Source organism: Ovis aries, chromosome 23 (assembly GCF_016772045.2).
Source record: "Ovis aries strain OAR_USU_Benz2616 breed Rambouillet chromosome 23, ARS-UI_Ramb_v3.0, whole genome shotgun sequence".
NCBI lineage: Eukaryota > Metazoa > Chordata > Mammalia > Artiodactyla > Bovidae > Ovis > Ovis aries.
In genome coordinates, this window is record NC_056076.1 from 46,969,917 (window position 1) to 46,988,533 (window position 18,617).

The window sequence follows — 18,617 nt, forward strand, 5'->3', positions numbered from 1 at the left end:
GGGGAAAAAGGAAATTTTTCCAACAAAAATCAATAAACTAATATTTACATTTATACAATGGAAACTCAAAAACAATGATAAACCAAAACATCCCAAATACATACAGCATTATTCAATTTGTATAAAATTTTAAAACACACACACAAATTACAAAAAATTCCACATATAAAATTTGTGATTTATATATATATATATAATTTTATATCTGTATAATGTGGATGTAATCAGAGAAAGGCACCCTGCTGGTCTAATGAACTACTTCTTAACTAGGATGGTGTTCACATGAATGCTTATTTACCCATACCTTACCTGGTATAAGACTTTCCCTGGTTGCTCACGGTAGTGTCTGCCTGCAATGCAGGAGACCCGGGTTTGATCCCTGGGTTGGAAGATCCCCCGGAGAAGGAAAAGGAAATGGCAACCCACTCCAGTACTCTTGTCTGGTAAATCCCATGGACGGAGGAGCCTGGCAGGCTACAGTCCGTGATGTCGCAAAGAGTCGGATACGACTGAGCAACTTCATTCATTCACTCATTCCCTGGTATAAACAATCTTTTGAATCTATTAAATAACTTAAATATATAAGTTTATTAATTAGCATGATACACACCAAAACATATATCACTAATGAAAGTGAAGTCACTCAGTTGTGTCCGACTCTTTGCGGCCCCATGGACTGTAGCCTACCAGGCTCCTCCATCCATGGGATTTTCCAGGCAAGAGTACTGGAGTGGGGTGCCATTGCCTTCTCTGGGGGATCTTCCCAACCCAGGGATTGAACCTGGGTCTCCCACATTGTAGGCAGATGCTTTACCATCTGAGCCACCAGAGAATTCCCCATTATCAATTCAGAAAACAATAAAGAGGACTTTTTTAAAGGAATTAGTATCCCAAGAGAGTTCAAGATATTTTCCCCCCATAAATCAAGGACAGGTTGCTATTTAAAAAGGGGGGAGAGCAGAAAGAAAAACAGGATAAAGCTCTTCTAAATCAAAAATGTAATCACTAAAATAAATTTTATGGGTGAGTTCTAAGACAAGTCAAGGAAATCTTCCAGAATGTAAACAAATAAAACATCAACTTAGAAAATCTAGCATTTACCTGTCGAGAGTCTCAGAGAAAAGAGGAAAGAAATTATCAAAAAAAACCACAAAAAATAATTCCCCAGACCTGAAGAGCCTCACTTACCATTGAAAAGGTTCCACCAGAAGGAATGAAAAAAGCCCACAACTAGACACAGTTCACAGGCCAAAGATAAGGAGATAACCATAAAGACTGTAAACAGGTTTCCACAAAAAGATAACCATCAGATTTGCAACAGATCTCATCAGCAATACTGGGTGTTTTAAATTCCAAAAGCAAAGCTTTCAAAATTCAGAAGGAAAAACTGTATTACCAACTTACAATTCTGTATCTAAATTTTCCACTAGGAACAAAAGCAAGTCATTTTTTAAATGTTCAGGAAATCAGAAAGTTTATCACCAGCATATCCTTTCTAAAACAACTGCTTGGGTCGGGAGCAGGGATTGGGATACTGGGATTAGCAGTATATACAGCACGGACAAACAATTAGGTCCTACTGTACAGCATGGGGAACTATAGTCAATATCCTCTGATAAACCCGAATGGAAAAGAACATGAAAATACAAACAGGTAACTGAATCACTTGCTGTAAAGCAGAAGCTACCACATTAGAAACCAACTATACTTCAATAAAATTTAAAAAATAAAACAACTATTCAAGATTATATTCCAGCAAAATCAAAAAGGAGTTTAAAAAAGAGAAAGACATGAGATCCAATCAACAAACCAAACCCAGGAGTGCAATGTAATCTCAGGATAACATGTATAGCAGATCTAGAAAACAAACTGCCCAAATTATAGAAGGCTGAGAGCTCCAGAAAACCCATCTTCAAGAAAAGTTCAATGGTTACAGGATGAAAACACGTTGCAATATTAAAGTTTTAATAATGATGTCCAGGGGCTATCCACAATCAAGCAGGGCGTTGCAATATTACTCATTTAAGGAGCCCGGGTTTAACAACACAGAAGCTCCACACTACTTGGTTCTGCAGTAACTACTTACTTATATCCGTACACAAGTCACAAAGGCTGGTTATTAGCACTCAATTTGTAGAATCTTTCTGTAGAAGCACAGAGAAGTTTAGAAAAGTTATAAGCCATAATATAAAAGTTACAAATCTTGACAACGTAATAGAAAATGAAGGCTAGAATGGGAAAGAAGGGTAGTTGTTGGACAGTCACACAGTCATGCCCAACTCTTTGTCACCCCATAGACTGCAGCACGCGAGGCTTCCCTGTCCTTCACCATCTCCCAGAGCTGGCTCAAGCTCATGTCTATTGAGTCAGTGATGCCATCCAACCACCTTATCCTCTATAGTCCCCTTCTCCTCCCACCTTCAATCTTTCCCAGCATCAGGGTCTTTTCTAATGAGTCGGTTCTTCACATCAGGTTGCCAAAGTATTGGAGCATCAACATCAGTCCTTCCAATGAACACTCAGGACTGATCTCCCCTACGATGGACTGGTTGGATCTCCTTGCAGTCCAAAGGACTCTCAAGAGTCTTCTCCAACATCACAGTTCGAAAGCATCAATTCTTCAGCGATCAGCCTTCTTTATTTATGGTCCAATGCTCACATCCACGCATGACAAGAAAGGTGGAAACAGAGAGAACAAAAGGAAAACAGTGGGTGCTAAATCCTCTCTAAGACTGGAAATGAAAGAATGTCTAAAACTGATTGGTCAAAAAACAGAAATCTGGGACTTCCCTGGTGGTCCAGTCGTTAAGAACCCTCCATCCAACGCAGGGGACACCAGTTCAATCCCTGGTCCAGGAAGTTCCCATACAACTAAGCCTGAATGCCACAACTCCTGAGCCCGCATGTTGTTACTACTGAAGCCCATGCTCTAGAGTGTGTGATCCACAAGAAACCACTGCAATGAGAAGAGCAGGCACTGCAACATGAGCAGCCCCACTCCCTGCAAGGAGAGAAAGCTCGTGCGTGGCAATGAGGACCCAGCTTAGCCAAAAACAGTAACAATAATAAAGCAATAATGCAATTAAAGAAATGCAAACTTCATTAGCATGATTACAATTAGCTTTTTAAAAAGCAAAGAACAAAGGAAACAGAAATGTAACTATTATGAAAAGTTTAAAAGAATCAATGGCATTAGGAACAAAGCTGTTACCTCCTAGAAATCCAAGTGCTGGGGAAGGTAGAAAATACAATGACCTGAATTCTTATCTACTAGGGAGTCAAGCAACAGATACTGTTCAGAGTTGGAAGAAAGTCAAGACACAGGAAGATATGCTTTATTTTTGACTTTTGGAATTAACTTAAAAAAAAAACAACAACTAAAGAGAACCCTCATTAAAGGCAGTAACATAAGCATTTAAGAAAGAAATTTTTTAACAAACGTTTTCTGTCCTTTCATTTAAAAAAAGAAATAAATTTTAAAATATTAAACCATTTCCAATTGGGGGGAAAAAGTCAAATAACGTCTAAGGTCATACCGATGAAATCCATGCCACCTCAATCAAAAAAAAAAAAAGCTCTTAATCTAGACCTGCTTTTTACTGACTTGTATGAATAATCATATGGAGAGCTCTGAATGTCTATGTTAAGTTTATGCTGTTCTCTGAAGTCACACATTTAAAGAAAAACCTTTGTTTCAAAAAATCTAGGCAAACTGGCATGCCACTAGTGGATTTAAAACGAACATTCATATAGGATAGTTTAGACTATGACACCAATTGATTTCATATCACATTTACTTCAATTGTGAATTTCTTAAATTCAGATTCCTGAATAAAAAGTCTAGCTATCAAGACAACTCAATAGGGAAAGAATTTTCAACAAATCATCCTGGGAAAACTGGATATCCATGTGCAAAGGAAATTTTATCTCTACACCATAAACAAAAATTACCTCAAAATGGATAAACAATCTAAATGTAAAGATTAAAACTATAAACTCTAGATGAAAACAGGAATAAATCTTTGTCACTCCATAAGGCAATGGTTTCTTAGATTTGACATCAAAAGCATAAGCAACAAAGAAAAAACAGATAAAATTCAAAACATTTGTGCTTCAAAGTACATATCAAAGAAAATGAAATACAGTACACAAAAAGAAAAAAGATACTTGAAAACCATGTATCTGACAAAGAACTTATACCTCAAATGTATAAAGAACATAAACAATAATAAAAAAATCAAATAACCCAATTTAAAAAATGGGCAAACGGCTTGGATAGACATTATTCCAAAGAAGATATTCAGATAGCCAATAAGCACATGAAAACACGCTCAACATCGAGTCACCAAGAAAATGTGAACCAAAACCACAAGATACCACTTCACATCCATGAGGTCAAGTATGTGGAGAAATCATAACACATGCATTTCTGGTAGGAATGAAAAATGGTGTAGCAGTTGGAAAAAGAGCTGGACAGTTTCTTAAGAACTTAAGAGTTACCACATGACCCAGCAATTACATTCCTAGGTGTCTATCCAAGAAAATCAAAAACATTATGTCCACACAGGACTTATACACTTAGAGATGAACGCTCACACTAATCTAAATGTGGCAATCACCCAAATGTACATAAACTCATTAAAGAATAAACAAAATGTGGTATATTTCATACAGTGGAGTATCATTCAACCATAAGAAAGAAGTACTGATACATGCTACAATAACAAACCTGGGAAGATTATATGTTAAGTCAAAGAAATTACATGATTCTTTCCAAGAAAGGCCACACGTGACATTGTGTTACTAGGAAATGTTCAGAATAGGCCAATCCATAGAGCCGAAGTAGACCAGGAGACGCTGAGGGCTGGGAGAGAGGACACAGGAAGGGACTGGCAGTGGCGTGGGCTTCTTGGGGGATGAAAGTGTCCTGGAACGCAACAGTGGTGATGGCTGCACAGCTGACCACAACCACTAACAGGCTGAATTTTATGGTGTGACAATTACATTGCAAGAAAATAATTTTTTAAGTAGCTAGGATCCAATTCAGAAAAACTAGGCATAAATGTTGACAAAAGACAAACATCTGGAGGATCTAATAGTTAGAAAAATGTCACCTTTATCAGAATAATATTCATGTACACCAGAGAGATGGTGCTGACCTAAGGAGCACACACACACACAAAGGTCAACTACAGCTAAGAATAGCTTGGTTCACTATGAAAAATTATCTATTTCACTTTAAATTAAATATTTGGTTTTGAATCTGCTTAAATTGCCATGATCTCAAATGGAAGCCCTCCTGGAACCTGAGCTGCATCCACTAATATCCACTGTGAGTTACATGGTGCATTCTGTTACATCTACTGTATGTATTAGTCTACTTCTTGGCCCAATAGATGGGAACTTGGAAGGATGAGGACCTCTAACCTCAACACCCTCCTTCCCAACTAACTTCCCATTCTCCCTCTGTATCCCAACAGCAACCAAAAGTACCAGGATGGCAAGTAAGGAACCGAACACTCAAGTCTTTTAGGCAGAAAATCTTCTGTTATAGAATTACTTAAGCCTCTGAGTAGATCTTCTGTATCTGGTGTTCAGTTCAGTCGCTCAGTGGTGTCAGACTCTTTGCGACCCCATGAATCACAGCACGCCAGGCCTCCCTGTCCATCACCAACTCCCGGAGTTCACTCAGACTCACGTCCCTCAAGTCGGTGATGCCATCCAGCCATCTCATCCTCAGTCGTCCCCTTCCCCTCCTGCCCCCAATCCTTCCCAGCGTCAGAGTCTTTTCCAATGAGTCAACTCTTCGCATGAGGTGGCCAAAGTACTGGAGTTTCAGATTCAACATCATTCCCTCCAAAGAAATCCCAGGGCATATCTCCTTTAGGATGGACTGGTTGGATCTCCTTGCAGTCCAAGGGACTCTCAAGAGTCTTCTCCAACACCACAGTTAGGGTGGCAAAAAAGTAGCTCCAGTTTTGGACCATGAATTTTAAGTCATTGTAACTAGGCTCAAATACATCTTTATTAATCAAAACAGGAATAGTCACAATCAACAATCAATTCCTGCCAATGAGAAATAAATTTCTTTATTCCTGCAGCATAAATATCCATGCTCCAGGATTCGACGAACTCTTGGAAAGCATTTTCTGCCTCCTGCTGGTTGCAGAAGCATTTTCCCTGCAAAAAGTTGTTGAGATGCTTAAAGATGACAAGGGTAGAAATGAGTAGTCAGTTGGCAAGAGGTGGTCGGGTGTATATGGCAGATAAGGCAAAACTTCATAGCCCAGTCCATTCAACTTTTGAAACGTTGGTTGTACGACACGCAGTTGGGTGTTGTCATGGAGAACTGGGCCCATTCTGTTGACCAATGCCGGCTGCAGGCACTGCAGTTTTCACTGCATCTCATCAATTTGCTGAGCATACTTCTCAGATTTAATGGTTTCGCAGGGACTGAGAAAGCTGCAGTGGATCAGACAGGCAGCAGACCTCCAGACAGTGACCCTGACCTTCTTTTGATGTAAGTTTGGCTTTAGGAAGTGCTTTGGAGCTTCTCGGTTCATCCACTATGTTGGCTGCCAGTTGTTGTATAAAATCCACTTGTCATTGCACATCACAATCCAATTGAGAAATTGTTCATTGCTCTTTTAGTAGAAGAACAGATGACAACATTTTTCAAAACGATGATTTTTTTTGATTTGCGGTCAGCTCGTGCGGCACCCACTAATGGAGCTTTATCAACTCTCCAGTTTGCTTCAAATGCTGACCGACCAAAGAGAGGTCGATGCTGAGTTCTTCAGCAACTTCTTGCATATCTGCAGGAGGATCAGCTTCGAGGATTGCTCTCAGTCGGTCATTGTCAACTTCTGACGACAGGCCACTGCCCTCCTCATTTTCAGGGCTCCTATCTCCTTTGCAAAACTTCTTGAACAAGCACTGCACTGTATGCTCATTGGGAGTTGCTAGACCCAACGTGCTGTTGATGTTGCAAGTTGCCTCTGATGCTTTATGACCAATTTTGAATTCAAATAACAAAAACCGCTCGAATTTGCTTTTTGCCTAACATCATTTCTAGTCTAAATAAATATAAAATAAACAGCAAGTAATAAGTCATTAGCAAAAAAAGTACAGCAAGAAATACATATTAAAATGATGTATAACACAACCACATTCAAGAACATATTCCAGTATCAAACGTCAAAGTTCAACAAAAAAAAACCACAATTACTTTTGCACCAACCTAATAAATCACAACCTTCCAACAACATAAACGCTTTCAACAAGCAACAGCTGAACTGAATAAATTCTTCTCTGACACATTTACAATCAAATCTCAGACCTGCCAGAGACGCTGGGAGGGTGCAAACACAACCCTGTGCGCCAAGGAGGGAAAGGAGCAGTGGCCCCCACGGCAGACTGAGCCAGGCCTGCCTTTGTGTGAGTGTCTCCTGCAGAGGCCCGGGCCAGCAGCGACCTGCCTGCCGCAGGGACAGGGGTTCTGACTGCAGACCTGGGAGGCGCAGCAAGCGGCAGAAGTCCTCCTGGAGGAGGTCGCCATGAGACCGGTCACAGATAAGCCGAGCAGACAACCACAAACTGGAGAACAGTTATTAACAAAGACGTTTCTCGCACTGTTGCCAAAGTTCTAGGGCCCACAACAGATTTCCTAGCCTGGGGATCGGGCAAAAGGACCGAGAACCCCCAGGGAATTTGAATTTGAAGGCCAGTGGGATTTGATTACAGAATTTCCACAGGACTGGGGAAACAGATTCCTGGAGGACACAATAAAACCTCATGCCCACCCGGACCCAGGAGAAAGGAGCAGTGACCCCACAAGAGACGGAGCCAGACTTCCCCATGGGAGTCTGGGAGTCTCCGGCGGAGTCGTGGGTCAACAGCGGCCTGGCACGGGGTCAGGGGCACTGACTACAACAGTCCTGGGAGCCGCAGTGTGCTGGCCATCAGTCTTTCTGAAGGAGGTAACCATTACCACCATTATCCCTACCACAGTTTGGCCTCAGGCCACACTACAGGGAAGGAACACAGCCCCACCCATCAACACAAAATTGGATTGAAGGTTTACTGAGCATGGCCTTACCCACCAGAGCAAGACCCAATTTCCCCCCACAGCCAGTCCCTTTCATCAGAAGCCTGCATAAGCCTTTTATTCTCATCCATCAGAGGGCAGAATGAAAACCACAATCACAGAAAACTAACCAAACTGATCACACGGACCACAGCCTTGCCTAACTCAATCAAACTATGAGCCATGCCATGCAGGGCCACTCAAGGTGGACAGGTCTCAATGGAGAGTTCTGACAATACACGGTCCACTGGAGAAGGGAACGGTAAACTACTTCAGCATTCTTGCCTTGAGAAGCCCACGAACAGCATGAAAAGGCAAAAAAAGAGTAGGACACTGAAAGAGGAACTCCCCAGGTCAGTAGGTGCCCTGTATACTGGAGAAGAGCAAAGAAATAGCTGCAGAAGCAATGAGGAGGCTGAGCCAGAGTGGAAGCAACGCCCAGCTGTGGATGTGTCTGGTGGTGAAAGGGAAGTCCAGTGCTGTAAAGAACGACGCTGCATAGGAACCTGGAATGTCAGGTCGACGATCAAGGTAAACTCAGTTCAGTTCAGTCTCTCAGTCGCATCCGACTCTTTGCAACACCATGGACTGCAGCAGGCCAGTCTTCCCTGTCCATCACCAAATCCCGGAGTTTACTCAAACTCATGGCCATCGAGTCGGTGATGCCATCCAACCACCTCATCCTCAGTCGTCCCCTTCTCCTCCTTCAATCTTTCTCAGCATCAGGGTCTTTTCCAATGAGTCAGTTCTTTGCATCAGGTGGCCAAAGTATTGGAGTTTCAGCTGCACCATCAGTCCTTCCAATGAATATTCAGGACTGATCTCCTTTAGGATGGACTGATTGGATCTCCCTGCTATCCAAGAGACTCTCAAGAGTCTTCTCCAACACCACAGATCAAAAGCATCAATTCTTCAGTGCTCAGCTTTCTTTACAGTCCAATTCTCACATCCGTACATGACTACTGGAAAAACCATAGCTTTGACTAGATGGACCTTTGTTGGCGAGGCAAATTGGAAGTGGTCAAATGGGAGATGGCAAGAGTGAACATAATATTATAGCAATCAGTGAACTAAAATGGACTATAATCAGCAATTTTAATTCAGATGACTGTATCTACTACTGTGGTCAAGAATCCCTTAAAAGAAATGAAGTAGCCCTCCTAGTCAACAAAAGAGTACAAAATGCAGTACTTGGGTGCAACCTCAAAAACAACAGAATGATCTCTGTTCGTTTCCAGGCAAACCACTCAACATCACAGTAATCCAAGACTACGCCCCAACCACTAATGCCGAAGAACCTGAAGTTGAAAGGTTTTATGAAGACCTAACCATTCAATGTCACAGTAATCCAAGTCCCCAACCACTAGTGCCAAAGAAGCTGAATTTGAATGGTTCCATGCAGACCTACAAGACATAGAACTAACACCCAAAAAAGATAACCTTTTCATCACAGGGGAATGGAATGCAAAAGTAGGAAGTCAGAAGATACCTGGTCTAACAGGCAAGTTTGGCCTTGGAGTACAAAATGAAGGGCAAAGGTTAACAGAGTTTTGCCAAGAGAACACACTGGTCATAGCAAACACCCTCTCTCAACAACACAAGAGAAGACACTACACATGGACATCACTAGGTGGTCAATACCGAAATCAGATTGATTATATTCTTTGTAGCCAAAGATGGAGAAGCTCCATACAGTCAGCAAAAACAAGACCGGGAGCTGACTGTGGCTCAGATCATGAACTCCTTATTACCAAATTCAGACTTAAATTGAAGAAAGTAGAGAAAACCACTAGGCCATTCAGGTATGACCTAAATCAAATCCCTTACGATTATACAGTGGGAAGTGACAAATAGATTCAAGGGATCAGATCTGATAGAGTGCCTGAAGAACTATGGACGGAAGTTCATGATATTGTGAAGGAGACAGTGATCAAAACCATCCCCAAGAAAAAAGAAATGCAAAAAGGCAAAATGCTTATCTGAGGAGGCCTTACAAACAGCTGAGAAAAGAAGAAAAGCAAAAGGCAAAGGAAAAAGGAAAAATGTACCCATCTAAATGCAGAGTTCCAAAGAATAACAAGGAGAGGTAAGTAAGCCTTCCTCAGCAATCAATGCACAGAAATAGAGGAAAACAAGAAAATGGGAAAGACTAGAGCTCTCTTCAAGAAAACTAGAGATACCAAGAGAACATTTCATGCAAAGATGGGCACAATAAAGGACAGAAATGTTATGGACCTAACAGAAGCAGAAGAGATTAAGAAGAGATGGCAAGAATACACAGAACTGACCTTTATGACCCAGATAACCACAATGGTGTGATCACCCATCTACAGCCAGACATTCTGGAGTATGAAGTCAAGTGAGCCTTACAAAGCATCACTACAAACAAAGCTAGTGGAGGTGGATAGAATTCCAGTTGAGCTATTTCAAATCCTAAAAGATGATGCTGTGAAAGTGCTGCACTCATTATGCCAGCAAATTCGGAAAACTCAGCAGTGACCACAAGACTGGAAAAGGTCAGTGTTCATTCCAATCCCAAAGAAGGGCAATACCAAAGAATGTTCAAACTACTGCACAATTTCACTCATTTCTCATGCTAGCAAAGTAACGCTCAAAATTCTCCAAGCTAGACTTCAACAGTATGTGAACCGAGAACTTCCAGATGTTCAAGGTGGATTAAGAAAAAGCAGAGGAACCAGAGATCACACTGACAACGTCCATCGGATGATGGGTAATGCAAGGGAATTCCAGAAGAACATCTATGTCTCCTTCATTGACGACACTAAAGTCTTTGCCTGTGTGGATCACAGCGAACTGTGGAAAATTCTTAAGAGGTAGTAATACCAGACCACCTACTGCCTCCTGCAAAACCGGTATGCAGGTCAAGAAGCAACAGTGAGAACCAGACATGGAACAACAGACTAGTTCCAAATTGGGAAAGCAGTACATCAAGGCTGTATACTGTCACCCTGCTTATTTAACTTACATATAGAGTATATCATGCGAAATGCAGGGCTGGATAAAGCACAAGCTGGAATTTAAGAAATATCAATAACCTCAGATAGGCAGATGACACCACCCTTATGGGAGAAAACAAAGAGGAACTAAAGAGCCTCTTCATGAAGGTGAAAAGAGCAGAGTGAAAAAGCTGGCTTAAAACTCAACATTCAAAAAATGAAGATCATGGCATCCAGTCCCATCACATCATGGCAAATAGATGGGAAAATAATGTAAAAAGTGACAGAGTTTATTTTCCTGGGCTCCAAAATCACTGCAGATGGTGACTGCAGCCATGAAATTAAAAGACTCTTGCTCCTTGAAGAAAAGCTACTACAAACCCAGACAGCATATTAAAACACAGAGGTATTACCTTGCTGACCAAGGCCCATACAGTCAAAGTTATTTGTTCCAATAGTCACGTATGGATGTGAGAGTTGGACCAGAAAGAAGGCTGAGCACCGAAGAATTGATGCTTTTGAACTGTGATGTTGAAAAAGACTCGAGAGTCCCTTGGACTGCAAGGAGATCAAACTAGTCAATTCTAAAGAAAATCAGTCCTAAATATTCATTAGAAGTATTGATGCTGAAGCTGAAGCTCCAATATTTTGGCCACCTGATGCAAAGAGCCAACTCACTGGAAAAAGACTTTGCTGCTGGGAAAGACTGAAGGCAGGAGATGGGGAAGACAGAGGAGTGGATGGCTGGATGGCATCACCGATTCATCACCGACATGAATTTGAGCAAACTCTGGGAGATGGTGAAGGACAGGGAAGCCTGGCATGCTGCAATCCATGGGGTTGAAAGAGTCGGACACGACTGAGCGACTGAACAATAGCACCCTGAAAGCTTCTAACACATGATGCATTATTGTAATCATCTTTGTTGTTGTTGTTTAGTTGCTCAGTCCTGTCTCACTCCTTGTGAACAGAGACCATAGCCCTTGTGAACAGAGACCATAGCCCGCCAAGCACCTCTGTCCATGGGATTCGCCAGACAAGAATACTGGAATGGGTAGCCATTTCCTGCTCCAGGGGATCTTCCCAACCCAGGGACTGACCCGGCATCTCATGCATTGGCAGGCTTCTTAACCACTGAGTCATCTGGGAAGCCCAATGTGACCCTCATCAGGCTTAAGTGCTCAGCCAATCAGATCCTCTTTCCCCTAAGAACTGAAGGGAGTATGCTGGTATTCTGCTGGTCACCTGAATTGCAAGAGGCAAAATGTAGGGATGTCACACACTGTCATGACTGGACAAGAGTTCTAGTACTGGCCCACAAGGCAGTCTCAAAGACTGAAATTGTCAGGCAGCCTCTTAAGGGTCTATAGGAGTGGCCCCATCAAATAACGACCCCCCCCCCCCCAAGAAAAGCAAAGGCACAGGCGTCACTAAAGCACAGTGAGGTCTAAATTCCCAAGATTCCTTCCCAAAATTCTGGATCTTCTGTATAGGAGACACTAGTATTAGCCAGCAGTGACCTGCTCTTGTGACATGGGCTTCTAGGAAGTGGCCCTGAGTCATAATGGACAAAGATAAAGGAAATCCTCTGAGCGGCATTATGAGCCAAACATGCAACATTCAGGTCTGCTGGCCACTTCCTCTACAGCCAAGAATTTAGGCAACAAACCAATGCCCATGATTTTTCCCCGTCCTTGAACTTACTTTACTATCCCTCTGACTGTCAGAATATACTCTGATTCAGAAACCATTTAGAAAACACTTAATGTGTCTTCCTCTTTTCCTCCTTTCTAATTCGATTTTTAGCCAGATGTCTGGTTTTCCCCTCAATATTATGTCATATAAGCAGGATATCAATGTTTATCATTCACTTTAGTTCACAGAGTGCAAGAGGACAGGTAGGGGACATCCCATGGACCTGAAGGAAACTGGACAGAGCAGTACAGCTTAGACTCTGAGGAGAGCTAGACCTCTGAAGTTAAAAATCCCAGGTCTTCCTAGTATCAAGCTGTGCAACTTCCGTCTGGTTATTCAACCACTCTGGGCCTCACTTTTTGTGAGAACTATTTAAATAAGTATGTATGTAAAGTTCTGAAACCAGAGCCAGGCACATAATAAAAACTTTATTATAATGGATATCTGCCACCATCATCAAGGTTTGCAATGAGGATTGGGGAGACCTACAGCACATCTTTAAGTGCAAATGATGCTATTAAGTAGTATGGCAAAATCTGGGATGATAACTCAACATTTGCATAGCTCATACCCTCCTCACTTCCGAAAAATTTTGTTTCCTAAGGCAACCTGTTGGGGAGGGGCCATCTTCTAGCAAGTGCCTGGAGAAGCAAAGACAGCTAATTTACAGAAAAAAAACGATGAAGCTGACCCACAACATAAAATGGGAGAGAAGAGAGGGCTGAGGGCTGGAGACGACAGTGGAGGGAGGTAAGGGGAGACAAAGACAGAAAGAGAAAAATCTTGGTTTTCGACTACTTTCCAGTTCCTGGTTCCACTCCAACCTATAAGCACTGACTGCCTTTTCTGCCCTCCATTGTTGTTCAGTCATGTCCTACTCTTTTGTAATCCCATGGACTGGAGTCTGCCAGGCTCCTGTGTCCATGGGATTTCCCAGGCAAGAATACTGGAGTGGGTTGCCATGTCCTTCTCCAAGGGATCTTCCTGACCCAGGGATCGAACCCCCATCTCCTGCACTGCAGATGGGTTCTTTACCACTGAGCCACCAGGGGAAGCCCTTTTTGCCCTTCACCAATAAATTCTCCACTTTTTGTTAAGCTGTGACCAACATTTGTTAAAGTCGAACAGAAGTCTTGGGAAAGTTTTCAACAACAACAACAAAAAATGCTTAGAAGAGGGCAAGTTACATACTCCCATTAGTACACAAAAACTAAGATAATACTGCAGATACAAATAACCACAAACTTGAGTATCCTCAATCCACTCTACATCTAATGCATTAATTTACAGATGAGGCTCAGGCCTTGTTGTTTCAAAAGCTCTACAGGTGTTATTAGCTCTACAGCTGAGACTCACCCTTACACGTAACCATATGAACACCCTTTACCTAGTATCAGGTTCTCTGTATAAACTAACATAGTGCATAAAACGTATTAATATACTTTTCACTGGGAATTAAGTAATTTTTGAAACAGCTGGAAAGAAAATGGCAGGTACTATTCAAACCAAAACAATTTACCTTTAGATCAGAGCCATGAATACGTTCTTTTGCCAATGTTCACCAAACCAGCCAGGTAACCAGCCAACATCCCTTCCCCTAATACACCCCACTCCCAAATTCCGTAATAAACATACACACTGAATCTTTTACCAGATTCCACTTTCTTCTTATTCTGAAAAAGTAGCTAACACCACACGTCTATGTTGTGCAAACTGATGGCAGTCAAAAGTTTCTATTCATCCGTTCTTTGAAGACTATTTTTTAATCAGGATTTCCCTCCTTAAGTATCTTATTTATGCCGTCAGTAACTCAGCGGGCCATTAAAAAAAATAATCTGGCTCGTTTATCACAATTCTGTCTCAGGACTCTGAAGGTTATCAGCTCCGGGAAAAAAATACATACATATCTTTTGCGTTCTAACCTCAACACAGCCCATTTCAAATCTCTACTCTACAATACAAGCGTATCAACAATAAAGTTATGACCTTGTTCTCATGACAACACGGACTTTGCGGAGTTCTTACCCATAGTACTAAGAAAAACACCAGCGTTTAAGGCCGATGACGAAAGGCAGGATTCCCAAAAGACGACGCTCCTCTCCAAGACGTGCAAGGAGCACTGGTGGGAGGAAGGGGCCTTTCTCGTGACAGATCGTCCTGAACAGTAACATCACCCCAAGGAGAGAGAGAATTCTAAAAGCAACTTCACGTTTCCGATAACAGCCTCCCACTCAAGTGAGTGGCCCGGAGACTGAAGAATCGCCAGACACGTACACCCCTCGCGAAGGTGGAAAAGCAATCCCTACTCCCGACTTCATCCCTTAAAATAAATGGGGGAAGTTGGGTCCCCACGAGCCCCTGGCGAGAGCGGCCGCGGCCCCTCGCGCCAGGTGTGCGTACCCCCGACGGACCCCACGGGTCGGCTCACCCTGGGCCCCTGGGCCCGCCACCCCTGCGCGGCCCGGGAGTCCTCCGCCGCCGAGCGCTCCCCCCACGGCCGCGCGGGCGCCTGCTCGGACGCCGGCCAGGCTCGGGGCTCGGGGCTCCGCCAACCGCTCCCCGCGAAACAAGAAGGTGGCAGCCGGCGACGTTGCGGTTTCCCCGCCTCTCATCCCCTCCCCTCCACTCCCCTCCCCCGCGGCCTCCGCGCTCCACTCCCGCGCCCCCGCTTACCCTCAACTCCTCGAAATCCGCCATTTTATACCACCCGCGGGCGCCGCCGCCGCTGCCGCCACAGCACCCCCGCCCGCTGCCGCCAACAACGCCGCCGCCACCACGGCCGCCGCCGCCGCCTCCAGCACCATCCTGCACTGGGGGCCGCTAAAGACGCCGCGGCCGCCGCCGCCGCTGCCGCCGCCGCCGGACCCGTCACGTGACGAGCGCTGGAGCCCCGCCCCCGGCGAGCGCGGCCCCGCCCACCCAGCCCACAGCCTTCCGCCCGCGTCTTCCGCCCGCGCGCCGGCCCTCCCCGCGCGGCTCTGTCCTCGGCCGCTGGTCCCCGCCCTCTCCCGCGGCCTGCCCGCCTTCCCGCACGCCTTCCGGCCAAGCCGGGCCGGTCGCCGTGCAGCCCTCTGCCTCCGGTCCCCGGCGTGGATGCCAGGCCCCAGTTCCTGAAGCGCTGTGGAAACTGCAGCGCTACCGGAGGGCCTGGCGGAGGGAGTGACGGAGAAGAGGTGGCCTGGGACTCGTGACTGGAACATTTCGGGAAAATTCTTACGGGGCCCTTTCCCACGGTGGCTGTAGACAGAGGGATCCACCCAGAATAAAGACATCCCCTGGGTTAGTTGCGGCGGAACAACCTAAACGTGGATGTTGGATAAGCTATTGTTCCTATCTCATAGTGCAGGGTTGGTAAGACCTCTTTGGGTTGCCAGTAGCCTCAAAGTGCTAACCTGGCTAGTTCTTTTCTGACTTTGAAGGGCGACTGAATGTCAAGGATTGCAGAGTTGAGCGGGTTGGGGAGGGAAGTTGGAAGAAGTGAAATAGGAGCGCGCCCAGAAGGGCCCTGATAGAAAGGGATCAGGGAAATCAGATAGGTGGGAAAGATGAAATGCCAGAGCCAGAGACGATGGAAGTTTCACCTCACCCCTGAAGTGCTGACCAAGGATGAGACAAGGTGCTGAGTCAAGCTGGTCAGAAATTCGCTGGACCAAGTCTGGGATTCAGATTTCCTTTAAGAGGTGGATGGAGCCTATTTCAGACACCTAATGTTGACCCCTGGGGCAAAAATAGTTTTCCAGTCTGACTTTTCACCTAATTCCTGTTCATCCTTCAGATCGCAGTTTTAAGTATCACTCTTTCAGAAAGACCTGAACCCACGTGGCGCCTGTGCTGTGCTTAGTCGTTAAGTCGTGTCCGACTCTGCAACCCCTATGGACGGTAGCCCGCCAGGCTCCTCTATCCATGGTGATTCTCCAGGCCAGAATGCTGGAATGGGTTGCCATGGGCTCCTCCAAGGGATCTTCCCAACCCAGGGATCGAACTCTGGTCTCGCACATTGCGGGCGGGTTCTTTACCACCTGAGCCGCAGGCGCCATTTTCTTTCAGATCGCTCTCTGACCGCTCACAGGACCGGAACCTTTCCTTCCTGATGTTTTTACATGGTAATTGTGTAGGTTTTTGTGTAATTATTATATAAGTAATTATGGTTTACTTTTTTTCCTTAAAAATGTTTTTATAAACCCACCGGGGAGCCTGGTGGGCTGCCGTTTATGGGGTCGCACTGAGTTGGACACGACTGAAGCGACTTAGCAGCAGCAGCAGACTGTAATAACTGACAGATGCCTGAAAAATTGTTGTCCTACTTGTTTAGTGAGTAAAAGAATGAACAGTGTCAGGCTAGAGTACCTTCTTCCTCTGGCTTTCCACCATTGATTTTTGTGGTCTCAGTTTGACTTAGTTTTGATTTTGGCTTATTCATCTTAGGCCTTGATTTCCACCTCAGAATTTAACATTGTTCAAGGGACATTAAGTGAAGGTCTATGTGGGCTAGGAGCTTTAGGGGAATATATGAGTAGAATACAACACAGCCCTTCCACCAAGGCACTTACAACCCACAAGAGGCACTGACAGGCAAAACCAAGAAAAGCCACGCTACAATTACTGAAGTGTTCATTGTAGGGTTGGGTAGCTTTGCGTGGAAAGAGTCTAGATGCCGTCTTAGACTGGCCTAAACCACAACTTGGTCTCACCAGGCCAGATTACTAATTGGGCATCTTTCCTAAACTAGACTCCCTGATATTAATTCAACATTTGTTTAGAGGAAAGGCTGAATGGTAATGGGTAAAAAGCAAGGCCCTTTTTACTGTCATAAACAATTTAGCTCATCCAAATTTGTAAATCCTACTCATCAAAAAGAAATCTCTGCATTTAGTTGGATATAACTTCTTTGTAGTGTGACATAATACATCCTTGGATGAGACTTGAGGAAGTATCAAAGTCTCACCATTACTATAGACCACATACCTAACTACCCCACCTGCCACGTGTAGAACTGTTCCCCGAGAGGAATTCCATTTAATACAATTTTCTCCTCATTACATTTTTAAGTGATTAAATATGTTAACATTCATTATGGATTGAGGTTCTAGGCAGTTACCTGGCTGGACCACCCCCTTTATCTAGCTCCAATTAAAAACATAAGTATTGTAATTAAAGTTTCCCAAGTTTATACTACACAGACTCAAAAGTCTCACAAGTAGCTTTTCCACATATTAGCTCTCTTAACTGTGGCAAAGTCTCAACTCTGTTTTTCTAATCTATTCCAGATCTCAGGATGTTGAAGAATTGAATGAGATCAGGAATTTTAGTATGCTTTATGAACTTACCTTTGATAGGTGATTGTTTTTGTATTTAAACAACTGATAAGCACGCACCAAAAAAAACTACTAAGCACTTAAATATCTATATGATATATTCTAGTACTTTAGAAAAGAATATTCTCTTTTCTAGTTGGATGATGCATGAGATACTGAATTTACTCTCCAAGTACCTGTCTTAATCCTTTCCCTGCCTATCTGTACATCCATCAGTCTCTTGATCTCAGTATCTCTCATTTTGTTTCCACTGACTTCTTCCTTTTTCCCTGTATCCGTATTCAAGGCTTCTACATAGTTTCAAGCCACCTTTCTTGCTTTGCCAAGCGCATATCTATTCTAATCAGATTTCTTCACAGTTTGCACTTTGCCTTAGCCTTTACTAAACAGTATGAAAAGAAAATGAACAATGAATTTATCTTTTATATTCCCATTTTTAACACAAAATTTGAAAGCATAACACGATAAATATACTTTCTAACAAGATTCAACAATTATTAATATTTGAACAATTATTAAGGTACAAATAACATAGGTAAACCCTCGTATCTTAAGTGAACTAGT

The 18,617-nt window shown here is 43.6% G+C and overlaps 1 protein-coding gene across 11 annotated transcripts in view; it reads right to left on the reverse strand.

Moving 5' to 3' along the window:
- Positions 1 to 15,622, reverse strand: part of PIAS2 (protein inhibitor of activated STAT 2) — a 99,125-nt gene extending 83,503 nt beyond the window's left edge. For 8 of the 11 annotated variants that reach the window (XM_015103712.4, XM_015103710.4, XM_015103709.4 and 5 more), the window contains exon 1: positions 15,412 to 15,622. In XM_015103712.4, the coding sequence (XP_014959198.3) occupies positions 15,412 to 15,435 (24 nt within the window). In that variant the 5' untranslated portion in view covers positions 15,436 to 15,622. Of the gene's footprint in view, positions 1 to 15,166; positions 15,228 to 15,411 lie in introns of those variants that run through there. The other 3 variants (XM_060405490.1, XM_042239462.2, XM_060405494.1) reach the window with 1 other exon arrangement.
- Between the last annotated feature and the right edge of the window lie 2,995 nt (positions 15,623 to 18,617).